The 17804-nt window shown below is 44.3% G+C and overlaps 1 protein-coding gene across 1 annotated transcript in view; it reads left to right on the plus strand.

Annotated features, from left to right (window-relative positions):
* MAP2K4 (mitogen-activated protein kinase kinase 4) overlaps positions 1 to 17804 on the plus strand; it is a gene marked incomplete at both ends in the record, with an annotated part of 102417 nt that overhangs the window by 34953 nt on the left and 49660 nt on the right. Inside the window, one exon of the mRNA XM_082008029.1 lies at positions 502 to 604. Coding sequence (XP_081864155.1) covers positions 502 to 604 — 103 coding nt within the window. The remainder of the gene's footprint in view (positions 1 to 501; positions 605 to 17804) is intronic.

Genomic DNA, 17804 nt, shown 5'->3' on the forward strand with positions numbered 1-17804 from the left:
TCTACGGTTGGGGTGTTACACAAAAAGCATCGCAAGGTGCCCTTTGCCCTCCCCAGTGCCATCCACCCTGGGTCTGGTGGCATGCCCAGGCTGTGCCGAGCAGGTTGGGCCCCTTTGCCACTGTGGCTGAGGTTGAGCCTGCCAGCACGGATCTGTTTAAAGGAGTGGTTGTGCGTGGAGCATGCTCAGGGCCCTGGTGTGGAGGTGCCCCGTGGCTGCTGGTAGTCCTGGCAACTGGTGCTGGTGCTCCAGCTGTCACAGGAGGTGCTTTGGTCACCTCGCTTTGGTGACTGACTTGGAATGAGATGGGGGAGGACCTTGGGGTGAGAGCTGACTCTTTCTCCCATCCCTGTGTCCCTAACACAAGCTATGATTTGCTAATGTTGTTGTGAAATGCATTTTCCTTCTCTTACAATATGTTTATCTTTTCCTGTTTATTTCCAGATGCTCTTAATATTTTGTTGCTGACAAAAAGTTTACTTTATGTTCGTTGTCTCCCAGGTAAACGCAAAGCGCTGAAGTTAAATTTTGCAAATCCACCTTTCAAGTCCACAGCAAGATTTACTCTAAACACTTCTGGAGTTCCTTTCCAAAATCCACACATGTGAGTATAAAACCAAAGGCACAACTAGTGGAACAACTTTGAAATTATTTAGCCAACACACAGTGTTATTTTAAATGCAGTTTGATTACTTCAGTTATTTGTAGGTTGCCCAAATCTGTCAGTCTGAGTCACTGTAGAAGAATTTTTTTGATTCCTTCCCCTGCCCAGAATTAAAAAAAGGTTACATTTGGGATCTTCCTGATTTAGACTGGAGCTACTGCGTTCCAGAATTGATTGGGATAAATTGTAGCTGCTAATGCAAGATACGCCTAAAATGAAGTTCCAGACCTATTGACTGTCATTTTCCTGTCTCTTTATTACTTTTTGCTAGAGAGAAGTTCTTGTTTCGGTGTTACTTGTGAAAGACATAACTGTGATAGATTTTTTTTTTTTTTTTTCCAGCACTAAAATAAACAAAAGTTTGAGGATTGTCATTCAACCAACATGGAGGTGTCAGGGAATTACACAGTGATTAGTCTCACTGAGTTTTCTAGACAGCTAGCTACATGATAATCCCTGTCCAAGGTTTGTATGCCAGCGTGGCACAGAGCTGATCCTAACGCTAGTAAGTAACAGTAGTACATCGTCAGAGAAGATATTAGCTTTGTATCCTCAGATCCACCAATCTAGACGGATGGGTGACGCACCCACAGCCTGTACATGTTGCAGAATGCAGCTAGCATGCAAAGGTGTCCCAAATTTTTCCTCTCTAAGCTCCCCAGCAGGTCTCAAGAGTTTTGTCAGTGGCAAGTCTCAGAAACTGCACCTGTAGCTTCCCCTGCTGCCCAGACTCTCCAGGATGTCCCTGATTATAGGCTGCTTCTGCTTGGCTCTGCATGTTGCTGCCTCTCTCTTTGAGCTCAGTGCCTTCTGCTTCCCCAGGATACACCCTCTGGAATCTGTTCCTATTTCCGGTACCTTCTTTATGCCGGAGATTTTCAAGCAAACCTTTATCAAGTTACAAACATGTTTCTGAGGAGTTATCAATGGTAATTACAATTACAATGGTAATTTACAGAAATTTTATAGAGTACTTTAGATGAATATTCTTACCATCCCAAGTGACCTTTCCAGCAAGTCCTCTTCTCTTTTCTTCTCTGAAATACAGTATTCTCACTGGTTGTAGAGCTAGCATTTGTATATTCACTTTTTGTCTCTCCCTCAACATCATCAAACCTTTGTAACAATTTTCTGTAGAAACCCATCTGGGACTCTTTCCTCTCTCAAACCTCCCCATGTCCATTAAATAAAGGACTTAGTCTCAGCTAGCGAGTTTCCACCATCAGCCATCTACAGGGATTTGATTTTTCTGTGTTTATCTCACAGATTTCTGTCTTTGATTCACTGGAAGTCCCAGTGGCTCCTGTCATAGAAGAGCTTCTGTTGTTAGTTGGCGATACCTTAAGTTTCATGTTTGTGCAAGTGACTGTCAACATTGTCCATTAAGAAGGTGCTGCTCTGTCTCTGTGGGAGTTGCAGTTGTTGGCAGGGGTTGGATCCTGGGGTGGTTAATGGCGTAACTGGTTCTGAGGGCTTGGAAGTGTTTTGGGTTGGATATGATAGCTGTTCAGGTGTCAAAAATGATGGTGATGTCTGTGCTAAAGCTTTCTTGGGAGGCTACAAGCTATAATAGCCATTTCTATTTGAAAGAGGTGGATGCTGTTGGTTGGATTGCTTTCGTTGTGTTGAGGCTGACTAAGCTTAGATACAGCTAATTCATCCTCACATCCTTTGTGTTGTCCATAGTGGACACTGTTCCTCAAAAGCAACATTCACATCTCCTGGTTGCACACTTCTCTCAAGTGTTTGTCTTGCAGCTGGTGCATCACAGTGACTTATCTGCATCTCCTGCCTGCTTCCCAGAGAGGCTGGAATGTTTTTTGCTCTGTTGTCTAGAAACCTTTCTAGACTTCAGATTTGAATTGGCTATTCCAGACCTCCTGGTCCAGATGTGATCCCAATGTAAGGTGTGTTTCTGTTCACTGAGTCGCTTCTCTTCCCCAGCCTGATGGAGCAGAGTGGCCTTGGCGCTGGCTCAGTGGTTCTGGGGATTTCCCTGTGCAGACCCTGTTGGTCCAGATGGGTGGATCTGAAGATACAGAGAGGTCAATTTCTCACATGAAATTTGGGTTTCTGTGACTTGGATCCACCAATCTGGAGGTGTCCCATTGCTCCTGCCTCCAGGAGGGCAGAGAGTCCTGTCATCAAATGTGCATTGCCTGCGCCGAGCTCTGGGTGGGGTGCGAGAGGAGGCAGCCAGCAGTGACCTGCAGCTGCCACGAAATATAAATTGCCTATTAGCTGTATTTTGCTTGATTAACAGGGTTTGGTCGGGGAAGTGATCAAGCTGGATTGGTGGATGTTCAGGTAAGACTGTGGTTTCTTACTATGTAGACAGAAAGCAAAGGAGCAAATGGGGCTCCTCATCTCCATGTGTGTGTTAGGGAGGAAACTTCTGCATAAACTGCATCACTGGAGCAAAGACAATGCTGCTGAGGAGGGGAGGCACACTATGCCAGAGACGGCCTTGGAAATTTCAGGATATTGGGTGTAGCCATGGTCCTCCCCAGTGCTGAGGCTCCATACCCCAGTAAAATGGGTACGGACCTCATGTACCCCATCAAGGTATGAGTTTGGCTTTCTTTTTAGGATTTTTTTCTTGGTCTGAGAAATCTCAGGAGTGTTGGGAAAGAAGTTGGGCACTGTGGAGGAAACCCTTTTTGGGAATCGCTGTAAGCCAGTGGTGGAGTTTAGCCCCTGTGAGGAGGTGCAATGCAGCTGTGGGCTGGAGGGGACTCCACAGGGAGGTTACTCAGGTCATCTGTGTGTGATTTCTGACTCCATTCATGCTAGTTCGTTGGTTTTAATGGTGTGTTATCTGGAGGAACGATTTCATAGAATCCTAATTGCAAAATAATGCATTATTAAGAATCTGACCACTGCTTTCCAGTTGCCTTGCATCCTGTGGCACAGAATACCCTCCGTCGCCTGGTGAGCATCACGCCCGCTGTGCTCCTGCCTGGAGGCTGTTCCCAGAGCTTCACTGCTCTCAGGGGTAGAGATTTTTGTTAATCTATAGGCTGTGCCCTGGAATACTATTAATTAATACTATTAACTATTAAATATTAATTAATACTATTAATTAATACTATTACCCTGGAATACTATTATGGAGCATAGATTAAACACTACTGAATATAGAAGGTTGGGACATGGGTTCCCAAATCTTTTTTCTTCCCCCTCCTTGTCTTTCCTTTCCCATCTGTGGTGTTTTTGAGCCATGTCTTATGGTTTGAATCTCAGGTTGTGGCTGCATCCCTCCAGGATGTACTGCCATGGGTGCGCAGGGAGTGCAGGAGGTGTGTGCCAGGGCAGATTACAGAACAACATGTAGGAATGCAAGACAACATGTGGAAACAGGAGGAGCTGGTGAGTGGTTGGGACCTTTGAGCTTTGCTGTGCCATCTCTGTGATGGCCTTGGAGCTGAGAGCTGGTGAGGACTGCACTGGCTGAGTGGCAGTGGGTGGCATGGCCCTGCTGCTCCTGCCCCATCCCTGCCCAGTCCATGGCACCCAGAGCCCCTGCCCAGGACACCTCCCTTCTTCCCCCTTCCCAGTACCTCTACTGCCAGCTGTTTTGGGTTGTCTTGAAGGAGGTCATCTTTGTCATGGATGACCAGGAAACCAAGCGAGGAGGAGACTAGCAGAGCAGCAGCTACAACTGCTCAGACTGGAGTCAGTGGCAAAAGCCCTTACATCTCCAGTGCTGCTAGGGTTTTGCCCTAAATATTTTCTGAATTAGAACACGTGTTAAAATCAGGGGGCTTTGAAGTGATCTTTAAATAGGAGACTGACTCAGAGTGGCTTTGAATGAGATTAGAAACTGGAGGTACTTCTTGTTGCTGGAATTTGGGCTACGGCTCCCTAAAATCTTCCCTCCTGGTGATGGTGAGGGCTGGGACACCCTTTTTGTAACTAAAAGGCACTGTGAATGGCTTCCTGCACAGCTCCTGTGGGGCAGGTTGGGCAGAGCCCCAGGATGACGTGTTGAGCAGCAGGGAGTGAGGCAGGGGGTTGGAAGGAAGGACCGTTCTTATTCTGTGACTGCATGTGACAGATGGAGCTATGGCAGATGTGCGTCTCGTTCAGTTCAGCTGTGACTGCTACCACCAAATCTACTTTGTAAGTGCGGAGAGAGATTTTGTCTAGTTATGGCATGCTACCTAGCCTGTCTGTAGGGTATCTAGCACAGTGATACACGTAACTTTACATGTGACATATACAGGGTAAATGCAGAATAGATCCTTAATTACAGAGAGTAGTTGGGGAGTACAATTCTTACTTGAAAGGATGCAGTCTAGAGCAGATGTGTTTTTCTAACAGTGGATGCCCCAGTCCAGAGAAGCGCATGCTCCACGTTGTGCCTGGTCAAAGTCAGGAAGGCTGTGTGTGATTGCCATGCTCTGCAGGCTGGGTAACAGTGGAGGCTATGGAGAACTGTCAGTTGAGACCACACTTCTCATTAGTTCAGGCTGTATTTCTGACTTAGGCCAAGTCAACAAATGCTAACTTTGTTTCCCCTGCAGCAGACATTGCAGAGGCTTGACCACACCAGCGATGGTTAGGGTGAGCTCTTCAACTTCTGACCCATTGTTTTTGAATTGCTATTTCCAACTGACTGAAAAGCATCCCACCTTTTACCTCATCTCTTCTGAGTCCAAATAGGATTTAGGCCACAAACGAAATTAGATTATTCAGTTATCTGTGTGTAAGCTCTACAGAGCTATTTGCCGATCATGGCCTTTTCTGAAAGGAGGTTCAAATAACACTAACACAGGGATGATGTGGTGAGATGTGACTGTATGGCTGTGCGTGGCAGGTTTGCCTGGCAACTATCCGTGTTGTGCTGGCCATCGCTGGCAGCCGTTAAACCAAGTTGTTCAGTTGGCTGTAGATGAGTGTTTTTGTTTTCTGGAAAGCATTGTATTCTTCTGGTGCAGCGATGCCTTGATCTTGATTTCAGACTGCAGAATTTAGATCCACCTGCTAAGAAATGAGCATGCACAAATAATTTTGTTTGGCATCTGGTACACAGCATGTTGCTTCTTCAGGATATTGTCTGGGAACAAGCTGGGAAGTTTCTTGATTGTCAGAGGTGCCACATCTCTGGAACTTGAACACCAGAGCATTGAAGTCTCATCTGGAAAGGTGACAAAATTAAATGACCTCCTTTAATGCTCATAAACCCAGCTTCTGAACTGTCTGGTGGCCTGTTTGACTCCTTAGCATGTGGACGTCTTCATGGATTCATTGTGACTTAAGTTTCCAGAGGTGCCCTGTGTGGAACCTTCTTCTCCTTGTGACACTTGGGAGAGTCAAACGCTTTCCGGGTAGATGCCAAAAGAGTGTGTTGGCAGATGTTTGTTTAATAGACCTTTGGGATTGGATTCCTCAAAAGCAAATGGAGGTCCAGTTGCACATCAGACTCTGCTGCCTTTTTTTCTGTGTAGTTCAGTTTCAGTTTCCTGGAAAGTAATTTTCTGGCCGTCCCAAAGTCTCAAGTGTCTACTTCTCTTTTAATCTCTTCTTATATTTCTCCAAACTTTTCTGGCACGTGGTTTCAGGCTCTCTCTATACAGCTACAGCTGGCTGAGTTCATCAGGAAATAACCTGTGAGAGTTACTGCCATTTGTCTAAAAAATATTAAAAACCAAAATGGAATATCCTTAATTGGCATGGTCACAATTACTTGTGTGAATTTTCCTGTAAATATTTCTCTGTCTGTTCCCCATTTCTATCACAGTCATTTCTCATCTTTATTGTTCCTGATTTCTGATGCCTTTCTGCCAAATACCTTGCCATTGCAGGGTGTGATGCCTGGAAGCCTTAGAGATAGGTTGCAGTGTAAATAAAAGGTACCACTTAAGAATTTTAATTGTTTTTTTCTGTGACTGTTCTGCATCATTTCCTGAAAGTTGCTGTATCTGTAATCACTGGGAAACTTGCTTGTATTTTCAAGGAAGTGCAAGTAAAATGGATACCTCTAAAGCCTCAGCAAATACATGTAAATGTTTGAGTCTGTGGAAAACAGGCTTTCATTTTTAATACAAACATCACCATAGTTTAAGTGCTATAGCAATATTTCTTAAAATTTTTTTTTTTTCAGGAGCTTTCTTGACAAATTGATGATTTCGGTCTTGTATTTCACCTTCCTGTTTTTTTCCAGAAGTTTACAAGTTCATTTGGCCAGTGATCTCTGTGGCCTAAAAGACAAACAGGTGATACGGCTCATAAAACACCCATGGTCCATATCTCAGACTTCAAGTAGATCGCCTCTTCAGAGAAGGTGCTACCAAGTTAGTGTGAGATTTTGACTGAACATGCCATTAAGGTCTTTTTTTCTTCTAAGCTTTGGTATTTCTCTAAGGTACTAATCCTGCTCTGCAGAGGAGCGTTTTAGTGTCGGCTGCTTCCAAAATAAATTTCTCTAGAAAATTCCACGTCCCTTGTCGCATCAGTGCCCTAGTAGGACTGTTTTTTTCTGCAAAGATTTTGATGTCTCAGCACTCTGCTTCTGAATTTAGGCCTTCCATGTCCAGAACCAAAATTTGGAGCTCGTGTATCTCCCTTAAGCTAATTGACATTGATTTTTCAAAGGTGCTGAGCATCTAGCTTCCTGCCACACTGTTGGGACCTGGGCTCCTCAGAACTTCTGGAAACCTAATCACCCACACTTGGGTGTCTAAATCAAATAGAGCCCCATGTTGTATGCCAATCTGGCTCCTGTGGGTTTTGAGTGCTTCACACATGCTGAGTGATGTAGCTTTGCAAACCTAAACAGTTGCACAAAACTCTGTCCCCCATTTTGCAGATGGAAAGCTGAGGCATGCTGTAATTTGGAAGAGATAGTCCAGAAGCTTGTGACAGGGTAGGAAATTTGACAGGAATCTCCTGTAGTCCATAGGTTAGCCGTGTGTTACGCGTCCCACTGATGGCGCAGTTAGGGGCTCCTGTCCTGGCTCTTGCACACACACAGCCATGGTCGGAGCTGCTTATCTGGGAGCAGCATTTTCACCCTGCAGCCATGACCCTCTCTGTGTTCTGTGCGGTGTGAAATGGGTCCCCTTCCTGGCGCGCAAGGGGAGGCCCGTCCCTTCCGCAGTGGGGAGGAGCAACCGACAGGTCAGAGCCTGTAAGAAGATGGAGATAGTGGCAGTTACCTCCCAGAGCACCAAGACCTGGCATGTCCTGCCCAGTGGGGACAGCAGCCTGGGAGGTGGGAGTGGAGGGAGAGCCCGTGGTGGCAGCGGGGCAGGCTGGAGAATTCCGTGCCTGCTCAGAGCCACCTGGCACACCCTGCGCCGCGGCCCCCCGTGCGGACATGGCGGTCCTCGGCCACTCGCAGGCGCTGGCAGCAGACACGCGGATGTCTGAGCCACAACAAGGCATGAATTTGCAGCACTTCCTAATTCAGAGTGTGATGTCTGATGCTCATGCTGCCTCCTCGGGCCTGTTTTCACTGGCACGTTGGGCAGGGGAAGCTGGGAAGGGGTAGAGGCAGGGCTGCCATGCTGTGGTGCCTGTGAAGGTGGTTTTTGTGATGCTGTCTGTGGTTTTCCTACTCCGGGGACACTGAGATGGTGTCTGAGGAGAGTCTCTGAAGGGTAGCAGTTTTGAGTTGACTACCATGTTTCTTCTCCTGAGTTGAACGGTGAGTGGAGGGAAGTGAAGCATTCTGGTTCGATGGAAATTGGGAAACTAACAGGCAGAACAATGAGGTGGAAATGTTCATTTTTCAAACTGAACCCAAATTCATTCGCCATCAAACCTGCATCAGTGCAGCTGAATGTTGGTCCACGCAGATGCTGTACAGAGGAGCAAAGCTGGGCAATGTCTCCCTTGGACAGAAGTATCCTGTTGTCTTTCCTTCTGGTGCCTGCCTTTTAGTGAGTCGTGCTGCCTACCCTTTGTATGTAACCTGGGTCCATGGGTGACCTGTGACTGGCCAGATCGTTCCCCGAGACACATAAGTTGGGAGTCATCGTTCTTGACTCCATCTATGGTCATGGCAAAAGCCAGGGGCTTGCAGCCTGCTCAGGACCAAGCCTCTGCTTTGGAGGTACCTGTCATGCTCCAGAGCCTGGAGAAGAGCCAAGGAGTGACCGTGTTTCTTGTTTAGTCAGCTTGGTTTAAAAAGCTGTGGTTTATAAACTTGGGCATGTGGTCAACACTTCAGTAATAATTTGCATCATCTAATGGGGAAGATGGTTTGAGAAATGTCTGTCGTCCTGACCATTGGAGAGTTGGAAATCTTCCCGCAGCGTTTGGAATGGTAGTGTCCTGGCTGTGTTTGAGATGGGGGTGGTGCCGCCTTTGTTTGGAAGCAGTTCAAGGTTTCAGACGTACGGAGGGTTTGGTGTGGTTTAAGAATTTTGGTTTTATTTAATTCTGCTGCTTGTGTCCTGAGGTTCAGAAGCGGCGCTGGGTCTGGCAGGAGCAGAGCTGTCGCATTAGTGTTCAGTAGACCCTGCGGATTCCTGAGTCGCAGCCGTCTTCACACATCGGGAGGGACACATCTGGTCCTGGCATAGCTGCGTAATTCATATGAAGATGTAACTACTGCAGGGTTTATTTAAGAGAAGTGGAAGTAGGTCAAGTAGTTTCAGAGTCTGTATCAGTTCTTCTGTTCCCTTCATAATGCTGTAATAACAGAAGCACGATTTTCTCTCCTTTTTTCTTTGCCTTTGTTTATAGGTGCTGCATCCCCTAGCAAGGACAGCAATGTGCATGCTTATATGCAAACTGGTTGTAAATCTTGGTGACTTTAAAAGCATGTGGGACACCAAAATACCCTAATCTTCCTGGAGGGTTAGAGAGACAATGGGAGACCACAGCTCCATTCATGTTGGACTTGTCAGTAACATTTGAATCTGTTGGTGTATTTTTCTGAGTATTTTAAGACCTATGTGTCTGTGCTTTACCATTTTATGTGGTAAATCCTGTAACTCCTTCTAAAACTCCTATTTCATATATAAAGAAAGTGTGATGTGTTGCCATCTCTGAGCCTTCAAATTGTCTGGTAATCTACGTTCAACAGTAACTTCTTACGATTAAGAAGTACAGGTGAGATCCAGAATGGGAGCTGGTAGTTGCCATAATTTCTCCCTTCCTCCCTCCAGCAGTGAGCTGTCTTTGGGACTTGAGCTTTTCAATCAAAAATATCTTATGGCACCTCTGTGTTATCTGTGTCCTGAGGTGCCCCAGGATCTGTTGAGCTGTGCACAGCTCCTGTCCTGCCTAAGATCAGAGGGGAAATTGAGCATCCCCCATATCTGATCTCACCTGTTTGTAAGGCATGCTCTGAAAACACATCAGATGGTACTGATTTCAGTTAAAATATATTCAGAGAGCAGGAAATGCTTGTCTTTATGTAACGTCTCAGAGGCTGGACTGTCCTCTTGGCCTTCTTTTTTAGCTGCTTTTCTTCTAGACCCATGAATCTGGCTTTCTGAGCTTGGGATCGATCCAAGGTCAACAGGGACAATAGATGTCCCATGCTGTATGTCTTGGGTCTGGTCTCCTGGAACATGGATGAAGTCCTGACTCTGAAGAGAGCCTGTAACCCTATGTTCCCTCCTTCTTGGGGAAATACAGTAACCTCTAGGTTAATATGCAAAACCTGCTGGTGTTGGGAGAGGAAAATGGCATGAAGCAGATGTATATGTAACGTCTCTGAGTATGTATCTATATATGTGCACACACAGAGGTTTCATCTCTACCCATTTTTTGGATAAATGTTGTTCAATAATTATTTGCAATTAACAAAGTAGGACATTGCTTACACATTGATTTGAGCTTAGTGCCTGTGTATGGGAGTGGTCTGTGCTGTATTGTACAGATGGTGTATCTGGTTTCTGACCCTAAGTGGCTGTCGCTGTTGGACTCCAGTTAATCTGAGATGGCCAGTCACAGATTGTGCGATACAGAAGTGTCAGAAAGGATTTTATATTCATATCTGTGACTTAAGTTGGACTTGAACCCTATGTTTCCAGATGTGGATCTTGCAAACCCCATTCCTCCAGGAAACCCCAATAAACAACTAGCATTGCTAGCTGTAGGAATAAACTTTGCCCATTGTTGTTCTGTGTATTCAGGATCACACTGTGTTTCTTCAGTGCAAGAGTACATCCTTTATATCTTCAGACATTAATTACCACTTCGTAGTAAAATATCTTGCATTTTCCCTGGCTACGGAGAAGTGAGCTGACTCTTCTGCTTTGTTGGTTCAAACTGAAGTAATCAATCATCGCTTTATTCTTCATTTCTTGATGTGTACAGAAGAGAAGAGGAGAGTGCAGATTCGGAGACTGCTTCAACCCCACAAGTCATAGTCAGCAATTTTTGGTTTTGTCCCTTGAATAAATGAGTGACTTTCAGCGTGTACCATGGAGGACATCTGGACTGAATGAACAGGGTGCACCCAGGAAAAAGAGCTGATGTACAAAGAGTTCATGGAAAAGAAACTGTGGTGGATTGGATGGACGTGATGGAGGTGGGGGTTGGCCTGCAGGGCTGAATTGGTTTTGCCCTTCTGCTTGTTTGAGGAACTGACTTCTGAAAAGGACTTAGATTAACTGGGTTCATGGTATATTATGTTGGTGAAAACTACAGACATGATCTTTAAGATTCAGGTGGATGTTCTTGCCTCCCATCATGAAAGTCACTCCATTCTGGGAAACTCCAGAAAAGAGAGAGCAAATGGCCAAGCCAGTCTGTAGTGGATTATGGCAACCCTAAATGGTCTTCCCTTTGAGCCTGTCTTAATTCCCTCCTTTGTGAAATATGCTTGCAGTAAATCTGGATGAGCAATTGATCCTTCATGCCCAGCTGATGCCTTTGCAGAGACAAGTGTGGATCAGTTGAAAGTGACTGTTTCAAATGCCTCTTGCTATAGCAGCGTGAAGGTGGTTGTCCTCTGTGAGGAGTGTGGGGGCTTCTCTATAATCCAGACAGGTTTGTTTTGTGTCTCTGATGTTCTAGGGTGGGTATTGCATATCAGTGAAAGATGGGAAAGGTGATTCTCTGGAACCATTGGCCGAACTCCTTAGAGCAACCTTAATTTTCTGTAAGCATCTTTACAGAGCTTACAGAAAATTACCTCTCCACTTTTGAGAGTCAGTGGAGAAGACTGTGGCCCACACAGCCATCTTGGAGGAGGGCAACATTTTAAAATCACCATACTGCTAGATCATGGAGCATGGGGACCTTCAACAGGCAGTTGCTTTCACTGGCCTGTAGGAGTCTTGTGTCTTAGAGGAGGGGCACATCCAAAATACAATTCACATTTGGTCTACTTAGTCTTGTTATGAGCTCTCTTTTGGTCCCTACATTTAATATATGCATCTCTCTGAAAAAGCAATCCCTGTCTCGCAGTTAGGCGATTTCTTTGTCTCCTTTCTGTCCTCATCTGCCACAGAAAGAAAAATACTGCCAGGTACACTTCTGGCTCTGAATTTCAGGTTAAGACTTGTGGTGCAGCCCAAAGTTGTTTGTTTTTTAATCCCAAATAGAAAAGAAATCCCGAAGGATGAATTGGAGAGCTTTTAACTTTCCCAGACTACGCTTGAAATTTTATGACATACGGAAGTTTAAATTATAAAAAAATGCTTACTGGAGTAGTTGAAACAGAAATGTTTCATGTAGTAGAAATAACAGTGCTCATTATCTACCTCTCTCAAATGTTTCCATCAAGGAGCTGAGCAAAACTGTAAGTTTGCATCGCTGGCCTTTTGTAGATAGCTGCATTGGTCTTTTGTACAAGTACTTGAGTGCTTGTTTTCCATGTGCCCTTCACAAAGTGCTTAGCAGGAGCCCATCTTGCCCGAACTACATGAACCGTTCTGAGATAACAGGTCTTTGTATCAGGAAAGGAGATTTCCAAAGCTGGACAACTTGAGGGACTCGGAGATCCAGAACCTGATTTTTGTTCTTAGAGAAGTCTCATAATACAGAGTGCTGATTAACCTTCGTTCATCTGTCAGTTGTGTGTCTCTGAAAGTAATAAGAAAGGACGTAGTTGTTCAGGTCATGCAAACTTATTCATTAAGAGGGATTAAGATGAATGACAAACCCACCTGGGAGAGACCACCAGTCCTAGATTTGTGGATTCGGGATGGAAGCTAGATTTAAAAAAAAAAAAAATAAAAAAATAATTTTTTTTTAGTAAGTTCTGAGTTTTAGAGACCACAAGAAAAATAGAGCAGTGATGGTCAATGTGCCTCAAGGAAACAGCATGTCACTAACATACAGATATTTGGTTAGTAAGTTGAATGCAATTATTCATGTTTCTAATCATAGTAATAATATAATTGGAGATAATACTTGCCATTGCTGTAAGAAAACCAACTGCTTATGATTTAATATGTTAAAATACAGTTCAAATCATCGGATGTTGCATTGCTCCCAATGAGGGGAGGTTGCTTAGGTGAAATTTGGAAGAAAACTATATAGCTTACTAATTTCTTACGCTAAGCACTCCATGGGTAGGTGACTAGCTGAGTATTGTGTTATATGTTGTTGTGTCATGTGATAACAGCACCATGTTTTCCTGTCATTTTCACAACTTTTCCTGGCTGAAGTGATACACAAGCAACCCTGGGTAGTGCTCACATTGTCCCATTCAGTTTCAAAAGGAGAGAAGCGGACCTCATCCAGAAACTTTCCAGCAGGCTACAGTAAGCTTAACTGTCTGTTAGCCATTGTCAAATATTTTCCATACCTGCAAAAATGGCATCTATTAAAGTAATGGAATTTGTCTCAGAAATAGTGTCATTCCACTGAGTGGTTTTTGTGTGATGATAACGATACTGCTTTTCTCAGTATCATTTTACAAACTATTTCTATATTTGGGTTCTTCTGTTGATTCTTATGGGTGTGTTCGTGTCTTTGTTTCTTGTTCTTTTTCGGATAGCTGACCATGGCTCAGGAGACATAGTGTTTCGGTAGAAGAGTCAGCATTCTCAGAAGGGTTGTTTAGATTAATTAGCTCAGGTTTTTCTGGTATTATTCTGAAATGCTTGAATCCAGTGTAAGCTTTGAATATGCAGCCTTGGTGGGTTCAGTGAATGTGCTGTAGTCTGGCTCAAGTCCAAATCAAAATGAGTTTGAGATTAATGTGCTCAGTTAAATTCAGTACAGACTTCACCACGATGAATTGAGAGGTTTCCTCCATGTCAAGGGCGGGGTTAATCAAAATCCACTGTAACTCAGTAGTTTACCGGGGAGCTTAATACAAAATATTGACATTTTAAAAGCCTTGGCCAAACCCCATTGAAGTCAGGGAGACTCTTCACAGCCTTGAGCATGTGCTGGACCGAGACTTGAGGCTGTGGAAGGGGCTGTGCAATCTTCCACACTTTAATATCTTTATGTTAAAGACTTGGAGGAGCACAGAAAGCCAGAGCAATGCTAGGGACGATTTCTGCCACTTGGTCATGGAAGAAAGGGAGCAAGTGTGCTTTCACTTTTAGTGTAAGTAGGTAAGAGATAAAAAACTATACCATTTCCTTCCTTTGACACATTTTCGGTATCTCTTCTTCATGGTTAGGAATCTGTTACTAAATATAACTAAGCCTCAGGACAACTTACATGGGTCAAAGCAAAACCAATTTAGTTTTGCCCTTCTTGAAATGACACTGTTGCCCATCAGCTTACTGGAAGCAGAAATTTCTTCTCGTGAGAATCCAAAAGATTTGTGAGAGCACCAACATTTTCAGCCCTCTAGGAAAAAAAAAATGGAACATTTCTTTTGGAGATTTTCTTCAGTGAAATTTAAACTAGGGTTGCAATTTTATTAGCATTAGCCTGTGGGATCTGACAACTGTTTTATAAGTAACACAGGCATTGAGATAGAAGCATTACAACCTCTCTAGGCTATTTGAAAGACTTGATAGAAACGTGTTAGCCAAAGTCGTAAGCTGTGTTTTTAGCCTGAAGTTATGAACAGTGCACAGTGTTATTAAAACCCTGTGGTTTACATGGAAACCTTATTGTTAGGGTTTATGTTTTAGCATTCCTTTGGTTGATTGACCACGCATCCGTTTCTAAAACTTCATTGTGTTGAGCAGCATTTTACCATACTGGTGGAGAAGTAGAATATATTCTCATTAACAGTAGTGTAAATAGGAGCTTTAATGAGAGACTTCCTAGGAGAATCCAGCACTAGGCAGGCTTGTGAAGCACAGCTGGTTTGCCTTGGATCTTTTTGACTCTGCAGATTTCTTTTATTCATGTCAACTGTAATGTTGGATACCTCAACTTTCGGGCTTCTGCGAGTCCTGCAGAGTTCTTAATGAAGTAAAACAAGAGGAGATAGGGAGCTACCTACAGTGTCTTTCTGGCCTTGCTTCATGTCTGATAACTTTCAATTTTGCTTAAAAAAATCCACCAACTTTTCTCTGCTTCTCCCCACAGTCCTCCTTTTTCATTCCAAGGAAATGCTTGTTTTAAAAAGTTTTGGCATCCCTGCAGTTCGGTGCTAACAGCAGGGCTTGGGGAACTAACACAGCCTGTCCTAGAGCTTCCCAGTGCCTCTGTGTTCTCCCCAGGAGGTTTTGTGGGCCTCTGGCCATGGCACACCTTCCTGCGCGGGTCTAGCTCGCCAAGCTTGCAATGAGCAACCTCCCATCCCGAATGCGTGTGACCCTGTCCTTGGCCCGGGTCTGGTGCCTGGCGCCGTCCGTCCGCCTGCCTTCTGCCAAGCTGGACCCACAAACGTTTTCATTTCTGACAAAGGGCAACTGTTTGGAGGAGTTGTTGTCTTGCTTGGTGCTCCTAATCCCTGGAATAACTGCTGTGACAAGCATAGTAACCATCTGCAGTAAGACCAATACATTGATGCCTTTCAAGTGCAATCATTGCAATGACCTCCTGAGCTTTTTTTTTTTTTTCTTTTAAAACTTTTCAAAAGCATGGGGAGTTGGAAGCTCAAGTGCTGGAGAAGTCATCAGGAGCTGTAGTCCCTGAGGTGATTCTATTTTTAACTCTTTGAGGAGTATCTAGCCTTCTTTAGCTATTTATTTTATTTTTAAAATCGTACATTAAGCCCCACAAGTCTGTCCTGTGCATCCTGATAGTTTGGAGAATATATGCCAAATTTTGCCCAACATTCACAGCCTAAGAGAGATTTGGATTGCACAGTGTAAAACGAAATGGTAAGTGGAGGCATATGTCTGATCACATCTGTGCACACTCTAACGAGCACTAAACACAGGGACGGAGATCAGATTGGTGGCAGAAACAGGGACTGGGCGTTAATGACTTTTCACTGTGACTAGACACTGTTCCGTATGGTTACCCGTTAGTTTTCTGAAGCAAGCTGTTGTAGTATTCAGTGCACTAGGATGTAGTGCAGGGTTTGTGCAGGCTTTTTTGTATTTTGGAGGCATGTCCACCCTGTGGGTTTGTGTCCTCGTATATCTGCAGCAGTGCAAATCTAGTAATAGAGGTACTGCATTGATGATTTAGTTGTTCTTGTTGCCTCACCCAGTTTTACATCAGAAAATTCTCATTTTATATCAATGCAGAGAGTCTGTGTTTTAGATTTGCATTTTTTGAGCTGCTTTCCTGGCATGGAAATCCTTTGTGATTTTTAATTTACACTGAAAAATTCCCGATAGGAAGTATAGCTTTTGATGCTAAAAGTAACCATTGTGTTCCAGTTACTGACTCTTAAGATAGGCTATGCTGCTTAAAGGAAAACTGCATTGTTTACATGTGACGTTAATATAGATTTGGCTCATTTAGTTAAAGTGCCTGTGACTGTCAAACTTGTCATTTGGTTATTTGACCATTTCCCTGGGTATTTGAAAAAAGCAGGAACTGTGATTACAGTACAAGGCAGATGGCATCATAAATACATAATGGAAATTAAGCCAAGCTCCAGCACGTGAGATTTTGTGGGTCGACGGCGATGGTACGTCTCAATCCAAACCCCTGGATCTCTGCTGCTCCGCACCAGCGTACAGCCGCAGAGGGCACCCGGTGCAGACCCGCGGAGCGGGTGCTCCCCAGCTTACCTCTTCCCGGCTGCTCGAACCAGCCATCCCGCAGCTGCGGGAACAGTGGCACAGATCTGCTTTCACACCACAGCTGGGGAGGAATAGCCTTCTTGTGTAACAAGGAGATCAGGAATTGAGATTTGCTTTCTCTTCTGAAGTAGCGTAAGAGGAGCAAGGTTTCCTGAGCAGAAAAACAGACAGAGGGAAGAGTGGAGATGGGTTTAATTGCTCTATTTGAATAAACCATGTCAACATTTAAATTTTTTAACCCTGAGAACTTCAATATGAAATGTTGTTTTGAAACAGGAAATGGGAAGGGTTTGCTCAGAAAATCAAATCTCACATTTCACTCTTCTGGTGACCTCTCTGCCTTTTTTTCGCCTGCCTTTTTGAAGAAAATTTATCTCTCAATGGTCATGCTTCTTCCTGCCTGCCAGCTGGCAGGAAGTAGGCAGGAAATGCCCATTTGCCAGTGCCTCCTTGCCAGTGCCTCCTCGGCATGATGCTTCTCATCTACCATCTTCCATCAAAAGAAGAACTATTTTTATGATGCTGACAAAATAGGATGGTCGAGCAGCTAGACAGTAACTGATTCATGCAGCTTCCAACATAAGCTGCCTGCAAGACAGCTGGCAAGTCTGGAGGATGTGTTTCTTTTCTTTTTTTTTTTCTTTTCTTTCTTTCCTCTTCTTTCCTGTTTTGTTTTGTTTTTTTTTTTTTTTTGGTCATTTTACTACCTTATTTTCATTTCTTGCTTTTTAGTAAGCAAATTCCATGGAGAAACCCACTCAATGTAGTGTTTTGTTATGCACAGAAACTCAAAGATATGTAAATAGCACTAAGGAAGGGGTGCCACCTCTGCTCCATGGCCTACTGTGTCCGTCACATCTGTGCTGTATTGTAGCACTATCATTCCCGAATTATCCCTAAGGGCAGTGGAGGGACACTGTAGGGAGTGGCAGATTGAAAATCTCAAGCTAGGCAGGTGAGAGAGGAGGAAAGACCAGGGCAGGAACAGCACAGAAGTGATGAGAGGAGCTGTTCAACAAGGCTTTCATTGCACGGGTCAAGGGTTTAGGACATGCAGCTTGCTCAAAGCCCGGGAAGTGCTAAACCGATGTGTCGCGGAGGAGCTGAAGTGC

Source organism: Phaethon aethereus (genome assembly GCF_964289735.1).
Source record: "Phaethon aethereus genome assembly, chromosome: 18".
Classification (NCBI taxonomy): Eukaryota; Metazoa; Chordata; class Aves; order Phaethontiformes; family Phaethontidae; genus Phaethon; species Phaethon aethereus.